The 23,220-nt window shown below is 47.8% G+C and overlaps 1 protein-coding gene and 1 long non-coding RNA gene across 3 annotated transcripts in view; both read right to left on the reverse strand.

Annotated features, from left to right (window-relative positions):
- The window catches only part of LOC135825769 (forkhead-associated domain-containing protein 1-like), a 31,123-nt gene extending 23,648 nt beyond the window's left edge, over positions 1-7,475 (reverse strand). For both annotated transcript variants that reach the window (XM_065338400.1, XM_065338391.1), the window contains exons 1-9: positions 7,084-7,475; positions 4,771-4,948; positions 4,395-4,432; positions 3,943-4,239; positions 3,534-3,761; positions 1,898-2,074; positions 1,468-1,527; positions 779-883; positions 212-307 (exon numbers count right to left, since the gene is read on the reverse strand). In XM_065338400.1, the coding sequence (XP_065194472.1) occupies positions 212-307; positions 779-883; positions 1,468-1,527; positions 1,898-2,074; positions 3,534-3,761; positions 3,943-4,239; positions 4,395-4,432; positions 4,771-4,948; positions 7,084-7,173 (1,269 nt within the window). In that variant the 5' untranslated portion in view covers positions 7,174-7,475. The remainder of the gene's footprint in view (positions 1-211; positions 308-778; positions 884-1,467; positions 1,528-1,897; positions 2,075-3,533; positions 3,762-3,942; positions 4,240-4,394; positions 4,433-4,770; positions 4,949-7,083) is intronic.
- A 9,560-nt stretch (positions 7,476-17,035) lies between these two features.
- On the reverse strand, positions 17,036-21,778 carry LOC135825783 (uncharacterized). The gene is made up of 2 exons (XR_010555138.1): positions 20,322-21,778; positions 17,036-18,317 (listed from the first exon to the last, which is right to left on the reverse strand). It is a non-coding gene; the product is annotated as an uncharacterized LOC135825783 (long non-coding RNA).
- Between the last annotated feature and the right edge of the window lie 1,442 nt (positions 21,779-23,220).

Below are 23,220 nucleotides of genomic sequence, written 5' to 3' on the forward strand. Positions count from 1 at the left end.
AATTTTTATTTTAAGACGGAGTCACTCCGTTGAAAGGGCTGGGTTCCACTGTGGTGACGATAAAATCATCGTTTCGAAGAAGTTTTCTGTAAAGCAGAAGATGAAGAGACATGCAGCAGCAGCACTCCCCTCTAAAGAGATATGGTCAGTGCTTACGCGTGTCCGGTCCACATACCTTCTCACATACCTTCTCACATACCTTCTCACATACCTTCTCTGTGACTCCACGTGCCTCTAGTTCCTTGTCGCGCACTCGGCTACGTTCATTAGATAGTTCAACACGCACACGATCCACTTCCTTGTGAACCTTTCCAACCGGAACAATACCCAATGGATCACATACATGCAAGCACATCCGTACACGCACACACACACACACATACACACACACACACACACACACACACACACACACACATACACACGCACACATACACACCCATGTTTGCATCACAAATACACATAAACTATACCTTGTACAGGCAACATGCACTGCTACAGATATCGGAGCCTGCTAGGTGCAGCCCAATGATCCTCCATCAGTGTCTCAGTGAACTTGGCACGTCCACATGACCTAGCAGAAAATACTGCACCTGCTCATCCAATGATTAAAATTTATCTCTCTCCCCTAAACAATTAAAATCGTCTCCCCTAAAAGGTAAGGAAATGTTTTTTTTTAAACCAGCAGCAGAACTCAATAACTCAAAGTGTTGTAGAGGAACAGGGATGGTGACAATGGCATGCACCACCAATCACAGTATACCACCAGCAAACATACCATTGCTGCTTTTGTGAGACCTTCCTTCAGAGTGTCCACTTCACCTTGTAACTTGCTCAGGGCCTTTGACCGATCGTCAACCAACGTTTCCTGGACAGTCAGACACTACACACAGTACACAAACACACCACATGTGCATATCAGTACCAAGTCAATCACCAACACTCTATTGAACTGGTCTCTCAGTCTGTACTGCATTTTGAAAGGAAAAGGGAAAATCTCCACTGAATATTTCAGCTCCGGACCATCATCAGAATTGATAAGAAAGAAGCAGTGACGTGAACCTGCTGCATGTACTTGTAAATACATGCAAGGATGACATTCCGGCGAGAAGGCTACACCTATGGTACTGAATAAGATGCACTTTATAAGTTGCAATGTTGCGCTAAGATAATCATGTGGCGAAGCTGATCTTTGGTCAGCATTCACATGATGTGTATGGCTGTCCGCACCATAGCCTACATATACAGTGCTGGCAACTGAAGGTGTAGTCTTCTCACCTTCTGATTGTAGTCTGTGCATGTGTGTATACAGGGTTTTGATTGATTGATTTTTATTAGGTCTCTCTCACTGTTTGTTTCTTTTCACTCCCCCCCCCCCCCCCCCCCGTTAACAGCAAGACTTCACTGTGAAAACGCAGCCGGGTTACCACTAACCAGCAGTACCGTATCGGATAGCGGAGGACTTACTTGCCGAAGGTCTTCAACTTCTCTTTGACCTGATGTCCGGCGTGTACGCATTGATGTTAGCTAAAAAATGACATAATATGGTCAAGAGCAGACACAGCAGCAAACACACACAACAATCACATAACCAATACTGGGCTCTATTACATACAAATACCCTACAGTTTTCATACATCATGCCACCTTACGCTATCGCAACAGTCAGAATACAATGTAGACCATAATGGTTCTTTCAACCAAGGTACAAAATTAATACAATCAAACGTTCACTTTGACTTTGGCTGGGATCATTCTTAATTTTTGGAAATGATTTTGTAAACGTAACACCCATGTGCATGATATCACCACCATAGTGGCCAAGACCAAGTGGTGGCTCATGGTGATGTCAGGCAAACCACAGTCGGCATTAAACTCTTTCACACCATGGTCTTACTTCACTTCTCAGCATATTTGCCGTAGCTGTCTTCTCCGCCAAGTCCTTCTGCAGTTGGTTGTTGATCTTGGCAAGGTCAGCAACCTCTTGTTGAAGCTTCTTGCGTTCATCCGTCAATGATGAGACAGCCTGCCGGCGCTGTGACAGGTCTTTTCTTAGACCGGGCACTTGTTCAGCCTGTGGCAGCACACACCGGAGAATTCAAACAGACTCGTGACCAGGCGCGTGCCCCGTATGGGTTCCTGGGTGCCCAGAACCCCCCTTTTTCGCTCAAAATGCAGGATTTTGCTTCATTTTTTGAAAACATTTCCCGGGGGCCCCCCCTTGAAGGGCACCGGCGCTCGGGCCTGGTGACTACGTAACAGTTACGAACAGGACCGGCAGAAGCAGTTTTTGATTGGTCCAGTCATACCACAGCGGTTCATGCTTTGTGTGATATATGGCGGGTACATATGACTCCCTCGGCAGGTAACACCCATTGGTGGTCAAAGAGTGGGTCCGACCATGGCCTGACCAAGCGGACCGGCTCCGCCGGCCCTGATGAACCAGCACTAAGATCCAGAGGACCAGCATCATTACCACTCTCCGGCCCTATTTCCCCGGCAACCGCATTCTCACTGAAAACCGCTATCCAACCATCAACCAAAAATATGCTGAAGTGAACAATAGAATAGATGGCACTCGATCCAACCATCACACTGAACCGGCTCCCTTGCTTCTTGCTGCAACACTTCACCAGTACTAAGTCAGAATAGCAGGATATGCGGGAGTTGCACACTCTTGGAGGTTATGCCCTCTTGCTAACACACACTGTATTGATGCTAGTACTGGTATTGATAGACACTAAATTCAAGTTTGGCTATTCTAATGTGGAAACGACTGCAGCCCTAAAGCTCAGTGAAGTTTGCATGTTTTAGGGGAAATGCAACATCTTGAAGTTCAGTTAACGCTACCAAGGTAAGCAGAGGAGATGGTCAAATGCAGATTAACATGGTAAGGAACTTGCAAATATGACGTTGCGGATCCGGTGCTCAGTATGATGGGAGGAACGTTTCCTCCTCCGGGAGACCTACTGCTGGAGATTCAGTACCGTATTTTACCGGTTGTAAGTCGACCCCGGTTATAGGTCGACCCCCGTATATGGAGGTCTCAATTCTGCATTTTAAAGTTTTCACCCAACGAAGCACTACTAACCACCTCCTGCTACTAACACACCAACAAATCATGTAAACATTCCTTATTGGAGGGTATAACTTCCCAATCCTTGAAAAAGGCCAATAAACTGGCAAAAATGTGTACACATGGTGCTCTCGTGCATGCAGTGCAGGTCATTTTTTGTAAGATACTGATAGTTCCCGGTTATAAGTCGAATCCCGGTTGTAAGTCGACCCCACCCTTTCTCCTTCTATTTTTAGTTGTAAAAGGTCGACTTACAACCGGAAAAATACGGTATGTGATTTTGGTTGGGGAGGCCCAGGTAGCGAGGGAGAGGTGTTGCACCACCCTCACTATGCCAAGCGTGTCAAAGCAAGAGGTCTCTAACACCTTCTGGGGGAGAGTCAGTATACACGTTGGGCTACCATTGCCTTTCTCTTACGGCAAAGAAGTGCAACACAACACTGCACCACCGCCATACCTGATCTCTAAAGGCGATCAGCCGCGAGGACTCGGTCTCTCTCTTCTCCTCCAGCTGCTTGACCGATGCAGTCAGATTCTGGACTAGCTGCGCTTGTTGTTCTTCGGATTGTCCCGTACTGGTGAGCTGTTGGCGAAGCTCGGCTATAACAATGTCCTTGCGATGGCACTCATTCTCAAACACCGACAACCGGCTGATTTCATCACCCATGCGGAGTAGCTTTTCATTCTGCATGCATTGAAATAGACAATGGTGGACAAATACAATACCGCGGGTTGAGCCAATCCATGTACATTTGCAAGTCTAATATGCTATGTGAGCGGCCCACGTTTACTGAAATGCTGCACAGGAGCATAGATTAAGTTACTCTATCCGCAGACAGTCCTGTGTGTTTCTGGCTTTGACCCACCTTTTCTCGTTCCGTCATTGAAGACAGCACGCTTGTTGACATAAGATTAGCTTCCGCTGTGCTCATAGAGAGCATTGGTGCTGGCGACACCCGGCTACGGCCTAGCTGCAGCGACCGAGTGCTGCCACCTCCGCCGCCGCTGCTACTGCTATTCATTGGCCCAGCGCTGCTTACACGAGCAGTTGTGATGGGCGTGCTGTGAGCAGCAGGGCGCGATGCCCGTGCACGCTGGTGGGATCCATGACCAGCGGCTGTTGTTATGGCTGGCAAATGGGAAGATGCAAACGATGCGCCGCTCTGCATGATGAACAAAGGCAGAGAAACTGGCACATTGAGCACTGAACATCCATTGAAAAACGGCGCAGTACCGTGTGACAACCAACAACCAACGCACAAGCAGATGATCACTACCAGACTGAGAAAAAGTAGGATGAACACGAAACATTCAGTACCTCAGTTGATTCCACTTCAAAATGAAATACGTCTCCTCCTGGAAATAAGCGTATTGGCATTGCTAAGGAAAATACACAGTAGAGCATCCCAGTCCTTGCATCACTAGAGCCATGCCGCTAGCGTCACCACACCTTCAGTGCCTATCACAAACATTCTGCTATCGTGCACTGCATTTGTTTATACAGACCAATACCAACATGTGTGTGGGCATGCTCGTAGTAATATGGCTCAAGTATCCAACAATCCAACAGTGTCTCAGTTGCAAGTTGTTGGCCACACCTTGCTTCGACAGCATGTACATGGGTGCATGAAAGTCTAGTCCCCCCCCCCGGCATGCGCCAGTCCTATACATGTACTTGTACAACATGAGGATACCATGTCCAAACTGTATGGCATCACCGTGTGCCAGGCGGACTGTGGCATTCTGCAGACGCACATCATTGATGTACGTGCCCTGGGTAGTGTTGAGGTCCGTTAGCACTGCAGATGCACACGTGCCGGGTGCCTGTTCATCCACCTCAATGACCGCATGCCTTCGATCGGCCGTGGATGCCTGCACATAACAGACAAGCAGTAACATATCACAGATGCTATTATTATTACAGAGAGCACATGGATTTTGAAATCTGACTTCACAAATATAAGACAACTGCCACTGGGACTGACAGGAACCGAGCGTGGCGGGAAACTGCACATACACCATGCTACCACCGTCAGTTGGCAAAAGGTGTCAACCGGCCCAAGACCAACCACCGCATGTCACGCAGGGCAGCACATGTCACGCAGGGCAGCCAAAAGCAGTGTTTGATTGGTCCGGCCATACCATAGCCTTTCATACAGTTTGTGCACGATATACATACCATAGCCTTTCATGCCTTGTGCACGATATACATGTACATGTACATGTACCGTAAAGTACCGTTGATCTCCCCCCCCCCCCCCACGCCATGTCGCTTCCCAGCTGGTTTTCGGCAGGGGGCGGGAATTAGATCACGGCTGTCAAGTGCAGTACGATGTACAACAACTTGAAGGATCAGACTCGATGTGCTAAATTGTGCACATTTTCATCCTGGATTGGCACATATTGTGTACAGCAGTGCAAGCGTTGGTTCAACATCGTATTTCGTTGTATACGCCGAAGTCGCTTCACAGGTAGAAAATCGACAGGGGACGGGAAATAGAGAGGGGGCGGATCAACGGTACTTTACGGTAGTGGGAACACACACTAGTAACCTAGTATCCTCAGCAGTAACACACATTATGTTGGTGGCGAACAAGTTTGTTTTTCAAGTTGGTCTGGTGATGACCTGACCAACTGGACCGATTCCGGTGGGCCTGATGTGGATGTGCACATACCAGCATGTTCTGCATCTCACCATGCTCCTCTCAGGCATGTGATGGGGATAGGCAGCATGATGCATGTGATGGGGATAGGCAGCATGATGCATATAATAATAATAATTCGCGGGATTCGCGTTGGCATCGCTTGAATGTTCAGAAACACACAAACTAGCCTTCGCTTCCGCAGGCCACCACTATGCCTATGCCTTGCACACCTTAGTGGCGAATGCAGACCTCACAAGTGAGTCAGGGGAGAGTAGGTGAGTCTCTCAACCAATCGGGCGTGTAACGGCCCATAACCCTGTAAACTGCATCCTTGTTACCCTCACTCCGAGCTGTGAGTACCCAGTTGACCGTGGGTGTCGGCGCAGTTCACCACACATAAAAAGTCTTTACTCACGTAAAAAGTCTTTACACGCTCCCTGCTACCAGCGCGGGTCTCGAACTCGGGACCTCATGATTCGCATGATGCATGTGATGGGGATAGGCAGCATGATGCATGTGATGGGGATAGGCAGCATGATGCATGTGATGGGGATAGGCAGCATGATGCATGTGATGGGGATAGGCAGCATGATGCATGTGATGGGGATAGGCAGCATGATGAATGAAACACCACACACATAGTGTACACCTGTGTGTTCGTGAAGGGATTGCAGCTACTGTGGCAAGCATTATTCTAATTCCAATACATGTACTGCAGGGGCGTAGGAGGGGTTTTGGAAGTGGTACGACCAAAGGTCGGCGCGGCCGAAGGGCGTTTTGGAGGGGGTCCGGGGGACCTCCCCCGAAAATTTTGTAAAAAGACACAAAATCCTGCGTTCTGGGAACTTCTGGCACAGTTTATAAGTCATAGAATTATTTCACGGGCAGAAGAGACGTGCATGGACATGCACAGATGCATGGCAGATCTACGAGTACGAGTCTAGAAAAAGGTCAAAGTCTGATGCGCATATGCATCGATGGATCCTGATTTTTTATTACGGTTTTGCGCATTCCGGACGGACCACACTTTTCGAAAAGTGGTACGGCCATGGTCGTACCAGTCGTAGCGGGTGCTACGCCCCTGCACTGCATGTAGTAATCCATTGTAAGCTTGACGCTTCTGTGTAGTAAGTAAAGTTCGCACATCCGCGTTACTACCGGCTAAGACTTAGAGAAGTTTTGCTCATACCAGGCCACTACCATGCCTCTTACTTTTAGTTAGTCTTACCATCTCATGCTCTCGTGCACAACATACATCTAACGTTAGCACCTACATGCAGTGTTCGTATTCGTCAAGCTACTATCGTGCCACTCAGTTTACAGTACGTATGATGCTGTTATGCACACAGGTTGTGAAAATACCCTGAGTGTAATGTCACATCCTTGACGTCCAACCGTTGTCCGCCTGGATAGCGATAAGTGTGTATCGCCGCTCTTCAACACCGCCCTCATCTCCACCACCAGCTTGCCAATCTAGCGCACTGCACTGTCTTCTTGTTTCTCTTTCACAGCGAAAGCCCGTGGCATTAGTTGCTAAGTTGTTTGCTGCACTGGTGCTGAGCTAGCCGCCTGGTGAATGCCGGTAATGTCTCAAACTGGACCGATTGGTATTGTAACTTGAAGTATTCATTTGCTTTGACTCGGTATGAAGGAGTAACCATGACTCTCAACGATCGATAAATGTCACGGTCAAGACGTGATGGCCGATCCTGACATGATGAAGCTTATTCCCGCAAAGCTTCTTTTCGGAAGCATTTTTCAAATCGGGCTAGCGATATTCATTTTATTGAAGCCTTGAAAAGTTGAATGAAGTAACTAGGCAACCATGGTAACAACCAGGCACAAACGCTAAAAAAACACTTGGTAGCTGGCTAGCTATAGGCCATAGGCGCTATGCAGCGTGGCAGCTACAAAAATAATAATTATATTATTTGTAGCTAGTAGTAGTACTACTACTACTACTAGTACTAGTACTACAGTGGTCCCTCTATAATCCGGCACCATTTGTGCCACGAAAATCTGCTGGATTAGGGAGGGTGCTGGATTAACAAATCTGATTTACTGCTGCAATGTGCATGAAGAGGACATTTTGGCTACTGAAAATTGTGCTGGTTTATCGAGGGTGCTGGATTATAAAGTGCCGGATTAGAGAGGGACGACTGTAGTAGTAGTCATGGTAGTACTAGTAGTAGTCATGGTAGTACTAGTACTAGTAGCAGCCTACTACTACTTTAATACTAGTTATACTAGTGACTAGGGCAGAACTGTCAGAAGTACCGTCGTCGACGCGTCGTCTAGTACTAGTACTAGTACGTAGTAGTACTAGTAGAGATAACAGAGGCAGATTGCTGAAGTCCCTGGCGCATAATTATGCATACAGAACATACAAATTACAATGTAACTAACGTTACTTTGTTGGTTTGTAAGAGGAAAGAGTGCTACTGCTAGCTGGGTAAGTGTCACGGTACCGGTACACTACAGCCATTTTCGGAAATTTCCTGATATCGAGATCTAGACTAGAATCAACACAATGTCATGCATCGATACAAATTATTTACAATAAAAGTCTAAATGAAGTTTCAGTGGGACCATTGTCATTAGGTTTAGGCCTGTTTTGGAACTCCACTCTAAATAAAGCCAAACAACAACAAGTACATGTAGCCGGGCCATGATTATGTAGCTAGGTGAAGGATTTGCCAAAAAATGTTTGAAGCAGGCTACAGTGATAGTCTACATGGCCTATGGTTGGGCGTTCTGAATCACGGATCATACAGCGATTCACCTCAGTAGTCAGTAATGTTTCGTCTGGCAATGGCTCATGGGAATAACACTACAATACTGATTATGCAGCTACTAAGTACAGGCAAGAGTAGTACATGTAGTACACTCATATCATGCTCTCTTATCCGGACCTCCAAGTTAAGGGCACCTCGGTCTACCGGGCACCCTGTTGCCCGAGTTTTAGTGGAAATATTACTACTATTTTGCCAATTTTTGTTGAAACAGTAACGTTTATAGGGGATTCATACTCACGGGAAAACCTGAGGTCACGGGACAAGGTAAAAGTCCAGGCCGTCGGGCAACCGAGTGTGGCCATTCACACCAGTGGTCAGCTTGGCCTTGGCGGCATGTTTGGACATGAATTTGTGGCGTGGAATTAAAAAATCTGTACTGCATTTTTGTAGTACATTCTGTATTTTTGTTTGCATTCGCCATGCGCGATTCTCCGCATGGGGTACTGTCTGAAAATGTAGGCTGCAATGCACTCATCAAGCTGCATGGGGTTCCGAGTTCTCGTCAAAGACAAGATATACGCACTTGCTCCGTATAGCCATGGGATTTTTCCCTTGACAAACGCTCTGAGGCCCACGGCCACGGTTTTGCCAATTTTTCCCGAGAGGTCACTCTTCCTTTCCCTCAGCGCCATGGTTTCCATAACCATGATAACACCTTTCTCTAAACTGTGGTTTTACCCGTGCACGCGCGCGCACGCGTGTGTGTGTGTGTGTGTGTGTGCTGTTTGGCTCCTTCTTGCAGCGTCGCCCAGCACATGGCCCACGCCGCAGATGGAAGGACTGTGCTGTCCGGGATCTACGTGCCCGTGGCGTGGAGGCATCATGGTATGATGTTGCATGTGAGTCTCGCGCGGAGTGGCGCAGCACCTACCAAGAGCCTGACAATGTGCCTGAGCCTCCGCCCCGAGTGGTATGTACGGTATGCGGACGGGATTTTGCACGGAAAGAAGACTCGTGACATGGCTCGGCATAAGTGTCTGGAGGAGCGTGCGCGGCCTGTGTCTGAGCAGCGGGGCGCCAGTCAGTGCGGGCGGTGTGGGCGGTGGCTGAGAAGCCGCGGTGGCTTGGTCCGGCATGTGTGTGCCTCAACGGTGGATGCCGCAGTGCCACCTGGAACTACCGGAACGTCGGCACCGGCGGAGGGATGTTGTGCCGCGCATTGTGACGGGTGTGGTCGCTGCTTTCGCGGTGTCCGGGGACGGGGAAGGCATCGCTGTTCAAGGGTGGCGCATAGACCAACAGCAGAGGAGCGCTCAGCCTTCCAGCACGTGTGCATATGCGGCAAGCGGATGCGACTACCCGTGCACCTGGAGCGTCATCGAGCGTCGTGTCCTCTCTCTCTCTCTTCTCAAGTTTCCCAGTGATGGGATCACGTGACCCTTTTGCGGCAGTGACTCTACAGGACAGGACAGGACAGTGTGTGTGTGTACATGTACTGTGTATGTGTGTGGTGTGTGTGTGAATCCCCTATTATATCCCAGAGCTCTTGGCCTCTGGCCCTTCTCCATCAAAATGTAATATTATGTACTTGATTCAGAGCTAGAGACATTTCCAAGTGATGGGCAGTGCCCAGTCCCTGACTGCCCAGAGACGAGAGATATGAGTGTTCATAACAGTTATAGGCCATTCACACGACGGCCAAACTTACTTTTATCGTACTGTTTGCAAGGATATTTACTCGGATACGATAAACTTGGACACCCGCGTGCAACTGATTTTTTATCTTGGCCGAGGCCCTTTTGCTCGCGATTATCTTTGCACGCCAGGAAAAGTGTCGGTTGTTGAAAGTGCGTACTGCAAATGCAGTGCTTGAACAAGGGAAAATTCAAAATTGAACATTTCCCGGCATTTTCAGGAGGTCACTATGGATACATTGACGGTTGCAAAGTTTGCCCAGCACCGTGTGAACTGGATCACGGTTTGCCAGTGTTATCTTGGTCACACACGTGCAAATGTTTACACGTCGTGTGAATGGCCTATTACAGGTGACTCTTGCCCAGGGCCGCATGATCTGACACCATGAGCCTTGGCTCTGCTTTCGGCTCACGCTTTTGGATTTCTTTGGCCACAACTGTACTCGACATGACAGTACAGTATACATTATCCATATAAAAATCGCTCTGTGAGCGGTTCTGAAAAACCTTTACTGGTACTGCCCGTCGTAAAAGTAAGAAATTAGAACTGGCCCATTGTCCCCCCAAATGCGAACTGATCCACCTAAATCGCGAATGACGGGACCCGAACGCACCAGTAGCACGAGGTCGGGAGGGCACAGGATCACGGCAATTATCATAGGGTAACACCAGTAGTAGCAGTAGAATTTATTATTTTGATAGGGAAGCCTACCGCTAGTACAGTACATGGCCTATGGTCCGGACCAACGTCCCCATCTGCATCCACAGGTAGGAACCTCGTGCTACTGGTGCGTTCGGGTCCCGTCATTCGCGATTTAGGTGGATCAGTTCGCATTTGGGGGGACAATGGGCCAGTTCTAATTTCTTACTTTTACGACGGGCAGTACCAGTAAAGGTTTTTCAGAACCGCTCACAGAGCGATTTTTATATGGATAATTTCAGCTCTTTTTCCGTTCCCTCCCCACCCCAACCCCGAAGGTAAACATGATGACCACGCGCGCGATGTACTGTATGTAGCCATGCGACTGCAATAACACACTGATACATACCAGCCCTCCCCGCCTCGCTACCCCGCAGACAGATACACAAACATGTGTATGCACACGGCACACACACGTGGCCACGCACACATACGCACATGCACACGACACAAACAGGAAATTCTTCATGTATAATGCCATGCAAAGCAGTGGCCACCGTACTTGAGGAAGTCAGTTGTTAAAAAAAAATTATTCAACTACAGCGTGTAGACAAGCTGACGGCCAAAGCACAACATAGCAAACATGACATTTGCCCAAGGATTGCAGTTTGCAGACCATGCCATGGAAGCAGCGAATACAGAATGTAATATCATACAAAGTGACAAGCAAGGATGTGGCCATCATACACCAGAAACTTGCAGAAAGTCACATATCCAACAGATAGAGAAGTGAACAGCAATCTGATACAGCCCACACAGGACAAAGCGGACCTGATACTCGTCCCAGGATCGCAAGTGGCAAACCCTTTTCAATGCATAACATGCAGGTGTACGTTAGACGCATGAACATCTGACCGTGTCGCCAGCATACAATGTCATCACATGTTTACCCCACAAGTTACACACATGCACAGTAGAAGCACAATGAAAGCAATAGAAAAGTACGATGTGGTTGCTGAAGCATCTTCACACTTCAAATTCAGACTTCAATGTGGTCGTCACGGGATGATATACCTGCAAGATACAAGTGATGAAGAAAGAAAGCAGAAGGTCGTGAGGTAGGCTATGAGACACCACAAACGGTTCACCTACATGTCTGTTCAGGGCTAGTGCACTCACACGGAGAATTGTCATAATCGAGCATTTCCCAAACTGAGAAGTGCAATGAAATCCACTTGCATGCACAGGAGCAATTTTGCAATAATATGATGCGCAATTCGACACGATCTGCGATGCTGCGTGCGATGTGCCCTGCTGTCATGATAGTGACAGTCACCGCGGTATGTTTTGTCAACGTCGCCCGTGCACTCTTCTGTCAAGTCCAAAGTGCTCACATACTTGGCAATGTTTTTGCAGTGATTAACTTTTATCCTAGTTATGTCACGGGTAACTTTAATGAAGTACCCGCAGGCCGTGTCGATCTGCACATCGTCCACTCTCTCATGTACTTGGCCTGCTTTGTCTGTGTATTCATTTCATGTGCGATCCACAAAATCGACTAGACAGTGGGTGCAATACGCTCTCTACCTGAAGACGTTCTTCTGGCGACATCTCGCCATGTACTTGGCCTGGCTTTGTCTGTGTATCCATTTCATGTTCGATCAACAAAATCTCAATGTACTACAGAGACTAGACAGTGGGTGCAATACGCTCTATCTGAAGACGTGAACCATTAAATTTTTGGAAAAGTTATACGTACACCTGAAACGTAATGAAGTACAGGAATAGAGAGAGTGACCTGGTGACTACAATACGCTCTCGACCTGATATAGTGATAACGTGAGTACAAGACACTCTCCACCTGATAACGTGTTAGAAGGTAACATGTCTACAGTCCCACCGTACCCTTCCGACACGACTGTAGACCATTAAATTTTTTTGAGAAGTTATACGTACACCTTAAACGTAATGAAGTACAGGAATAGAGAGAGTGACTACAATACGCTCTCGACCTGATAACGTGAGTACAAGACACTCTCCACCTGATAACGTGTTAGTAGAAGGTAACAGGTCTACAGTGCATTTCAAAACTATAGACGCGTAGGGTTTTTGAAATATTTCAAATTTGGCTGGAACTTTTTGAGAATAGTTTTCGGAATATTGCTCAGGATCGCCCCACAATTACTCTCATTATAGTTTCTAAAGGATTGGATAACAGACGCCCAATTTGGAAAAAATGTATGCACAAAGTGATCACAGATTTTATGTGGTATAGATGCTGGCATAACGGTTTTTGCCTAGGTACGCGTCTATAGTTTTGAAATGGACTGTACAGTCCCATCATTCCTCATTCACCATCGCGCGATACCCTGGCACACACTGGCAACATACCGTATCAATGGGGTGCCTTACCGTCGTCTAGAGGAGACGTCTTCGCAGCAATATTTTCCCTCCTGCGCATTCAGTCGCCGACGCGACAGCGTTCACGGGGCCGTTCCAGTTGCGGAAGACATTCGATTCATCGGGCCAATTCAGCAACAGGGCCGTGGACACACAGGGGGCAGAGGAGAGACATTGTTAGTGGACAAGAAATATGCAGTGGCAAGTGGCGAGTGCCGCATGGATGTCAAGTTGTCATGCACAATTCAGCTATTACTTACGGTCCAGCTAGTCCTGCCATTGCTCGCTCGTCCTGGTTCCTCCTCGTTCGTCTTCCTGCACGTCTGCACTTCTCCTTCCCCACCGTTGGCTTTGCGGTACGGGGGTGCCGGAAGGAATTCCCACCATGTATCCATGTACATGAAGTCCCACCATGACTCTCCATGCAAGTTTGTATAGTACCGGAAGGAGTTCCCACGATGTCTCCAAAGGCCTAGAGCGGACGTCTTTGCAGCAATTCTTTTCGCCCTGCGCATTCAGTTCGCCGACGATGTCTCCAAAGGCAAAGGCCTAGAGCCTAGTAGAGGGGACGTCTTTGCAGCAATAGGGCTTGAAAGTGATGACGTCAAAACGGCCAGGGAGTAGTAAGTTGACATCAGATTTCTATTTTTGGATCCACTAAGGTGTGACTTTGCTATTGCCTAAGTATGTGGGTGCATAGCAACCCACTCATGTCGCATGCAGGTGTGACTTTTATTTCGCCACCAGTTGTAATCCCGCCCCCAGTAGCCAAATCAGTCAGTTTCACTGGCTACATCACCATGCTGTGGGTAAGACCGCTTGAAATGTGCTTGGATCCATACAAAAACTGGATCCAAGTGGATCCAGTTTTTGAATTTTTGAAATTGTTGCTATGCTGTGATGTAGCACTTTCAAGCCCTATTCTTTTCACCCTAGTACCCTGCACATTCACTCCGCCGACACGACAGCGTTTACGGGGCCGTTCCAGGTGCAAAAGGTCCACGTCAGCAGTTCTCAACTATTTCGCGTACGGGATAGTCGCCGCGACAGCGTTTAAGGGGTCGTTCCAGGTGCAAAAGGTATCCATCAATGGCACTTTGCAGTATGGGGTACGGAAAAGGGGCCTCCTCGTTCGACTTCGTCGACTTCTGCAGTTCTCCTTCCCGTCAGGGGTACCGAAAGGGGCCTCCTCGCAGTTGTCCTTGCCGTCAGGTCCACGTCATGCAATTCTCAACTATTTCGCGTACGGGATAGTCGTCTTTGTCGTACGCGACATCGGCGTTTACCGAGTGGCATTGGCACAAAGCAGACCGTTGACGGGGTCACGTGTCAAAAAAGTATCAGCAACGTGTCGACTAAGTGTCGACCACGTGTATAGCGGTACACTCAGCGGTACACTAATTCTCGTGCCATTCTCGTGTCACAAAACTGGAACATCGAGTACCAGTATGGAAAGGCTTCAGACAGGAAGCCTTTCCAATGTACTCAAGCCAAAGCTTCACTGAGTGGTCACAACTGAGACATGGCATGATCAAGCAGCGCTGCAGAATGTTGCACATCGTTTTCAAGGCGTCAGGTTGGGACGTTAGAGGGGTCCGGAGTACGATTTTCCGTGCCAAAATCCGTCGAGGCGCTATGGTTTTTTATACGTCGTTTTCGAGTAGTGAAATGATCCGGAGTACCTGGAGAATGGAAATAATGTGTTTGCCGGTGTACTATTAGAATGACCCCCCAGCAGATGGACCCCCCCCCCCCCCGATATGAGCCGTCAGATGCGAAAACCGACCTTATGCCATGCACAGTGTCTGCACTGTGGGATTGGATTGGATTAAATAAACCAATCCAATCCAATCCCACAGTGCAGAAAAATGCAGTTGAAAGTTGGCGAGTTTACGCACTGGTGCGCCTGGACAACCAAGCTACAAACCGTCGTATTTCAGTCAAATATCGGTCTTTCGGGATAATCCAAGTATGTAAATCGAAGAGAAAACTCCAAGCAGGAATCCAATGCAGCAAGCGCGATCGCGGCACGATGCTGCGTTCCCCAGCTAGCTACGAAGCCTGCAAGACACGTCACCATGGTCACGGCACTTTGCATTTCTACGTGCAAATCAAACGATCCAGACCAGGGGTTTCCCCCTTTTCAAGTGCCCTACGATCTCAGCAACAGGCTTCAGACGTCTTGGAAGCTCTCAGTGCATCTTCACGAAAAAAATTGGGCGTCCTGGGATAATGGAGATGGAAATGGCGAGCGATCTTCGTGTGACGGCGCAAGTCCAGCGCTGAAGCGATGTCTGCAGCTTGTTGCGCTGGTGCTGTGCTTTATTTGCTATCGGATTTGGGCCAAACGGGTTGCTCGTCGCCAGAGCTTTCCAGAAAGCCCAAGTTTGTGGAAATCGGTCAAAGGAAACAGGAAATATTCTCCAAAGTATGTAAAACAATTGTTGGTATTGCACCCAAAATTGAGATGCAATTTGTAACGGTCTCCTATTGTAGAGGCTATAACTTTACTTCCCTTGGTCCAAATCAACTCTAGTTTTTTGCATACGACTCCTGATGCTCCTAGCTTTCAGATAATATCACTAGCACCAAGAGTACATAACTACTCTTGCTAGCACAAATATGAATTTTTTCCCATAAGGTCTGTTTTCGCATCTGACGGCTCATATAGTAGAGTGACCCCGGGGTCACTCTACTATACAATGCCCGGGGGGTCGTTCTACTATAATAGTAGATTGCCCCCTGTCATTCTACTTCAGAGTCCACCAGACTTGTCGTTTCGCACGTGCAGGTAGAAAGGGATGGAGTTTACACCACAGATTCCACGTGGACATTATGGATTGTGGCAAGAGTCCGGGGTTATGTACTCTTGATTGTGGGAATATGTGGTGAAAAGTCCACAACATTTGTACATAGGTCGCGCACTTTTCCTCTTTAGGAGACATGAACATCCCACCTTGTGTTGGATTGTTTTTGTTTTGGAGTTGGAAGAAGGTTTGCAAGTTCAGTGTTCCTTTGCGTTTTCTGTGTGCTCCTTGCTCCTTTTGGATTATTGTGTGTGTGATAGGTGCATTGATATTAAAACAGAGAGGTTCCAGGCTGTCCAAGAGAGTGCTCAATACCGAGTGGTAGAGCAACAAAAGCAAAAGGTGCAACCTGTGCCTGGCAGAGAAATTGGCAATCGCGCAAGCACCCAAGCACCTCTCTCTCAACAAAAGGAGTGAGCTTGTGTCGAAGTGTCGAGAATAGGTACTACCTTCGGAACTTAGCGGCCAGGGGGATCGTTGTACTATATAGTAGAGTGACCCCGGGCCCGGGGGGGGGGCAATCTACTATAATTATAGTACAATGACCGGGGGGCCTTCCACTACGGGGGTCATTCTACTATATGACACCGGCATTCCCTAGGTTACGATCGCAAACACATCATATTCCCGTGTTATGCCTTAATATTTTGAAAATTTGTACCAAAACAAAACTTCCCGTGAAAAATCGAGGTTTCTCGTACCAAATTTGTACGCGAACCTTTCTGCTCTCGATGACGCAAAATCTCTATAATAAAAATAATGAAACATGGTTCGTAGATCTATGAACTAAAAGCCAGCCGGCCACACACGTACACTGTGACACAGATTCTCGGTGCCGGAAAATCGTGTAAAGCTAGCACGCCTCAAAAATCCGTAGTGCCCATCAGGGAGTAGTACAATACTGTACTACTCCCTGGTGCCCATACGGATTTTGGCACAGAAAACCGTACCGTAGGAATCAGTACGAATTGAGCCAGAGTGCTGAAAAATAAGAACGTCTTTGTGGTCCACTTCACAACAATAACACACACAGAAGTCTCTGCTGTGAGCACGGTGGCTCGGCAATGGCTTTATTATTGATATTATTATATCTCCTTCCTGATATTTTTTTTTTTCTTTTCTTTTTTTTGAATAATTGTACCCATAGGGCCTGATATCATAAGAAAAATTAGCACAAGACACTGCTGCTACTATAGTCGCACAGCAAAACACACAGAAAACGACAAAATGTTACAATGAATGTAACAACACCCGTCCAAGATAAAGGACCGACATCCCTGCCCCAGGACGGCATCTCGAACCCCCCACACACTCACCACACGGTCATCATCCAGCTTCAGTTCAATCACTGTATTCTTCCCCTGCAGACTCAACCCCCCTGTCACTAGCCATACAATCTGAAGCTGTATGTAACCATACAATGGCCCACGACGCACACACCACCCCTAAGTTTTTTAACTAAAAAAGAAAAGCAGTCGTAACTGCAAAAGCCACATGGCCAATAAGAAAAACCAATACGATAAAACATCGATAAACACACACCCAGAAGTCAGGGGTGGGAGGGTGGGATACAAACTGCACCAACGAAAAGCCACTGCGAAGTGACAGGAATGCGGTCCAGCACAACATTTTTGCGGACGCAAAAAGTTGTGGGGAAATCCCAAAATCGGTGCGATTTTGCATGAGCCCAAATGTTCAGGTTACCCACAAAGACACAAGCTTTCCAACTCTCTTTGGCCGTTGGAAAGCGTACCGTCTTTGTGGTCCACTTCACAACAATAACACACACAGAAGTCTCTGCTGTGAGCACGGTGGCTCGGCAATGGCGACAGAAAAGGATAGCCCTGGGTACATGCCTTGCCATATACTCTGTGTTACCTGTCAAATTGTGTCATCCGATTCGCCTGCATAGCGCTTGCATAGATTCCCAATATTTGCCAATACGAGGTTTGGATTCGTCCAGTAAGGCAGACTGCACTATCCATGTTCCTGAACAACACTCTCATTAACATCCTACTCACGCAGCATCTATAGAAAACAGCTCTCGGCCCTGGTATACGTCATAGAGATGTAAAGGCCATGGTAAGTGCCAAGCATGTGTCTCGCCATACAATGGCTGGCCCAGCTGCTGATGTGATCATGCCAAAATGTCTGTATATAGGCCACAGTCCATACTGTACGGTCAGGGCATTGACTCGGTAGGTACCAAATGGCCCCCCTGAACCCAGGCATCTTAGTGCTCTTCAGACCACTGCGATAGCCACACAACTGAGCGCAAGATTAAGACAAGATATGTCACTTCCGTGCCCAACGCCTCCACCTGTGGAAACATACAAGTCACAGAAGCGAAGCACAAACACAACACACAACTGCAGGCCAAAGAGGTACTGTACTGTATTTCTCACTAATTCCCCGACGGTACTCACACCCATCAAACTGTGCCACTTTGGCAATATTTCTCTCACTCGTTTCCCAAAGGCATTCACACCCATGAAACTGCGGCATCAGCTCTCTCTTCCTCTCTCTCTCTCTCTCTCTCTCTCTCTCTCTCTCTCTCTCTCTCTCTCTCTCTCTCTCTCTCTCTCTCTCTCTCTCTCTCTCTCATTACCCGAAGGCATTCACACAGACCAAACTGTGCCACTGCAGCATTAGCTCTCTCTCTCTCTCTCATTACCCGAAGGCATTCACACAGACCAAACTGTGCCACTGTGGCATTAGCTCTCTCTCTCTCTCTCTCATTGCCCGAAGGCATTCACACCCACCAAACTGTGCCACTGCGGCGTTAGTTCTCTCTCTCTCATTGCCCGAAGGCATTCACACCCACCAAACTGTGCCACTTCGGCAATATCTCAGTGCCACTGCGGCATTAGCTCTCTCTCTCTCTCACTCATTGCCCGAAGGCATTCACACCCACCAAACCGTGCCACTGCGGCATTAGTTCTCTCTCTCTCATTGCCCGAAGGCATTCACACCCACCAAACTGTGCCACTTCGGCAATATCTCGGTGCCACCGCGGCATTAGTTCTCTCTCTCTCATTGCCCGAAAGCATTCACACCCACCAAAACTGTGCCACTTCGGCAATATCTCCGTGCCACCGCGGCATTAGCTCTCTCTCACTCATAGCCCGAAGGCATTCACACCCACCAAACTGTGCCACTTCGGCAATATCTCGGTGCCACCGCGGCATTAGTTCTCTCTCTCTCATTGCCCGAAAGCATTCACACCCACCAAAACTGTGCCACTTCGGCAATATCTCTGTGCCACCGCGGCATTAGCTCTCTCTCTCTCTCACTCATTGCCCGAAGGCATTCACACCCACCAAACCGTGCCACTGCGGCATTAGTTCTCTCTCACTCATAGCCCGAAGGCATTCACACCCACCAAACTGTGCCACTTCGGCAATATCTCTGTGCCACCGCGGCATTAGCTCTCTCTCTCTCACTCATTGCCCGAAGGCATTCACACCCACCAAACTGTGCCACCGCGGCATTAGTTCTCTCTCTCTCTCTCATTGCCCGAAGGCATTCACACCCACCAAACTGTGCCACTGCGGCATTAGCTCTCTCTCTCTCTCTCATTGCCCGAAGACATTCACACCCACGAAATTGTGCCACTGTGGCATTAGCTCTCTCTCTCTCTCTCTCTCTCTCTCTCTCTTCATTGCCCGAAGGCATTCGCACCCTTCACACTTCTGAGCCGCACTGGGGCTCTCTTACAGTTCACTGACAAGGGCAAAGTAAGAATAGGATACCAGATATACGGTAATCGGCTACACAACTATTTCACACTTTTCGGTGTTTGTCTCCTTCATGCTCGTTACTCCTTATTCATGCTTCCGCAGGTTCCCTTGTCTCATTTATGCTCGTTATTCATTATTCATGTTTCCGGCTTTCCGCAGGTACCCTTGTCTCATTCATGCTCGTTATTCCATATTCATGCTTTCGTAGGTACTCAACTATTTCACACTTTTCGGTGTTTGTCTCATTCATGCTCGTTATTCATTATTCATGCTTCCGCAGGTACCCTTGTCTCATTCATGCTCGTTATTCCTTATTCATGCTTTCGTAGGTACCCATATACCTTATAATGGATTCTGTTTTTCATGTCCATGGATCATAGTGATGTTTCATCACTGGTTTAGCGGCAAAGCACCGAGAATTATGAGTAAATACATCCCTTGCACACAAATTGCATGACCCACCAGGCCCCTACATTATACTCATCCGCTTGTAAGAAGCTCGTTGCATGGCCTGACCACTCATTCAATGCAAAATGAACACCTTAAGCCCAAAACAGACATTGTTTATCATCATGTACACTTGCCTGATGGATAATTCAGCCCAGGTGGTATCTGAGGGGATTTATATGCCCTCGGCACAGGTGTGGCTGTAAAGCATCTCACTTGTCAGATTGCCGCTGTGGGCGATTCCAGCTTTTTCTTGGTGGCTGCCAAGAACTCGGCTAGCCTCCTCTGCTGCAATACCGCTACTGAGAATAGGAGGCGGCCACATCAAATCCATCCACTTCCGCGCCACTCAAATATTGCAGCATCTCTGCCATCATGGTTTGATCATTCTCCACGGCCTCCAGACTTAGATTGACGCCGGCTCTCACACTACGCCCGAACATCTTGCTGCTTGTGCAGAAGTTGCTTGCTGAGCGGTCGGGGTGTTGCCGCTACTTACTGGAACCCCGGAACCTTTTGTGAAAATCTCTCCACTCATTCACGCGGCCAAAGAGCCCATGCAGGGGCAGCACTGTGAGGTACATCCATTATTACCGTGATGTGAGATAACTCGCTGGCTAGTTGCAGCTGGCAACATGCGCAACTGAATGCAGTACGCGACATACGGGTACCGACCGACCGACAAAGCTGGCATATACGGATGACCACCAGCAGGAAAATTAGTGGCTGACTGGCTGTGAAGGGCGAATATGGGTGCCCAGCAACATACTGCATTGTGAACAATGTACGAGTGATTACTTATACATGGTCGATGGTTTTACATGTTGACTGACAAACAGCAACATTCACCAGGCCTGCAGCAGATGCCACAATGGTTGGCTGACCAGCTGCACTGGACGAATCATTTGGCAGATTCTCCGCAGATAATACTGTATGTGACGGACTAGAAGTAGTAGCAATGGCCAAATTTGGCATATTCGCAGCAGATGACACTGGATTTGGCTGATAAGACGCAGCAACAAAGTTGGCTGGACAGCATCAATGGACAAACTTGGCAGCCCCGCTGTAGATCACACTATTATTTGGATGAACACTCGCAGCAGGCCGGCCGTACGTAACAATGACATGCTTGGCCGGCAGTTGACGTCCAGGGATCTAGCTGTTCAGCAGCAGAGGTAAAAACGGCCGAAGCTGAAGAAAAACTAACCTGCCTACGCCCCGGCAGGGTGAATATTTGACTTGCCAACATAAAACAGCCAAGAAATCGTTCAATCACGTCTTCCCTCTGACCACCAGCATCGATTTTCTTTCCTGCTGTAAAGCTACAGTTGAAGCCCTGTTCTCGTCGAAAGAGCACTCTTCCATGATCATGTCAGACCCAAAATGTCATAGAACTCCAAAATACAAACTGCACCAACGAAAAGCCACTGCGAAGTGACAGGAATGCGGTCCAGCACAACATTTTTGCGGACGCAAAAAGTTGTGGGGAAATCCCAAAATCGGTGCGATTTTGCATGAGCCCAAATGTTCAGGTTACCCACAAAGACACAAGCTTTCCAACTCTCTTTGGCCGTTGGAAAGCGTACCATTCCAGGCTAACCTCTTGCTGCTTGAAAACAGCATGCATGGGCGCGCAACTCTACTGTAATCTGGCTCTGTCCTTACCAGGACTCAGGAGTACATGACTATACTACGTATTGACTGAGTACGAGGTCAATAGGAAATAAAAGCCGAGTAAAAGACCGAAAAAAAAGCCGAGGTCTTTTACGAGGTTTTTATTTCCTATACAGTATACCAAGAGTACATAACTACACAACTTCCTCTTTCAGCTGCAGCTCACAGCAACGAAGTTCAGCATACTCCGGACCCAACTGGTTGAGGTGACGGCGGACATCATCAACGGACACTCTGCAGGGCTCTTGGGCTTCAGTTCGTGAAGCTGAGTACGACAAAAATACCCGTTTGGGTGCAGGAACAAACTTGGAAATTCCCAAAGAAGACGCAAGGCGTTTTGGGGTTTGCTCGTTGCTCGTACTGCAAACTTGTAAACAAGAAGCCCGAGGAGAAAGAGGAGGAGAGGGAGTATTACTAGCGTCAGAAACAGGAAGAGTAGCGTCCAGTCCTGAAGCAGGAGTCTCCATTCTCCGTCACTACACTCTTCCTTCCTGAAACAGTTCTCAACAAGAAATAATAAATCAATTATTTTGCCTTTTGGACATGTTTCTTCACCACGAAGGACACGTCGCGTCACGCGTCAGTGAAAAAAGAAAGAACAGAAAAGTGGCGCAGTTTTCCACCATTTCCTTTCCACGGCTTTTTCGTGTTTGGCCGGTTTCAGTCAGTTAAAATCGAATTTCCCCATCGCGAAACTCTGCCCTCACTCTGCCGTCTTGCGCGTCTGGCGCCAGTTTGTGGGCCAAAGTGCGATCCGAACGACCGAAGACTGCAAAACATCGCGCACGCCGCGCACCATGCAGTTGAACTAGGAATTCCGATGAACCAGATCCCATGGCATGAGTGGAGTTGCACACTCTTGTGTAGTTATGTACTCTTGAGTATACTGACCAAGTACGAAGTCAATATTAGATTTATCACGACAAGCAGTAAGTATTTCAAATTCCAGAACGGTAACCTCATGAATCCCGGTTTTATGATTGCACAACCGTTGCACCACCACCTACTCATGCAGTGACAATGCTGAACTAGGCACCGTTCAACTGTGCAACCCCTAAAGCAGTCAATACGAGTACAGCCCTATTGGAGTGAAATATGCAGGAATATTTGACTGCTTAGATATAGCGAAAATCAACGGGAGTCAATACTACAGTGCATTTCAAAACTATAGACGCGTAGGGTTTTTGAAATATTTCAAATTTGGCTGGAACTTTTTGAGAATAGTTTTCGGAATATTGCTCAGGATCGCTCCACAATTACTCTCATTATAGTTTCTAAACGATTGGATAACAGATGCCCAATTTGGAAAAATTTATGCACAAAGTGATCACAGATTTTATGTGATAGATGCTGGCATAACGG

Source organism: Sycon ciliatum, chromosome 1 (genome assembly GCF_964019385.1).
Source record: "Sycon ciliatum chromosome 1, ocSycCili1.1, whole genome shotgun sequence".
Classification (NCBI taxonomy): Eukaryota; Metazoa; Porifera; class Calcarea; order Leucosolenida; family Sycettidae; genus Sycon; species Sycon ciliatum.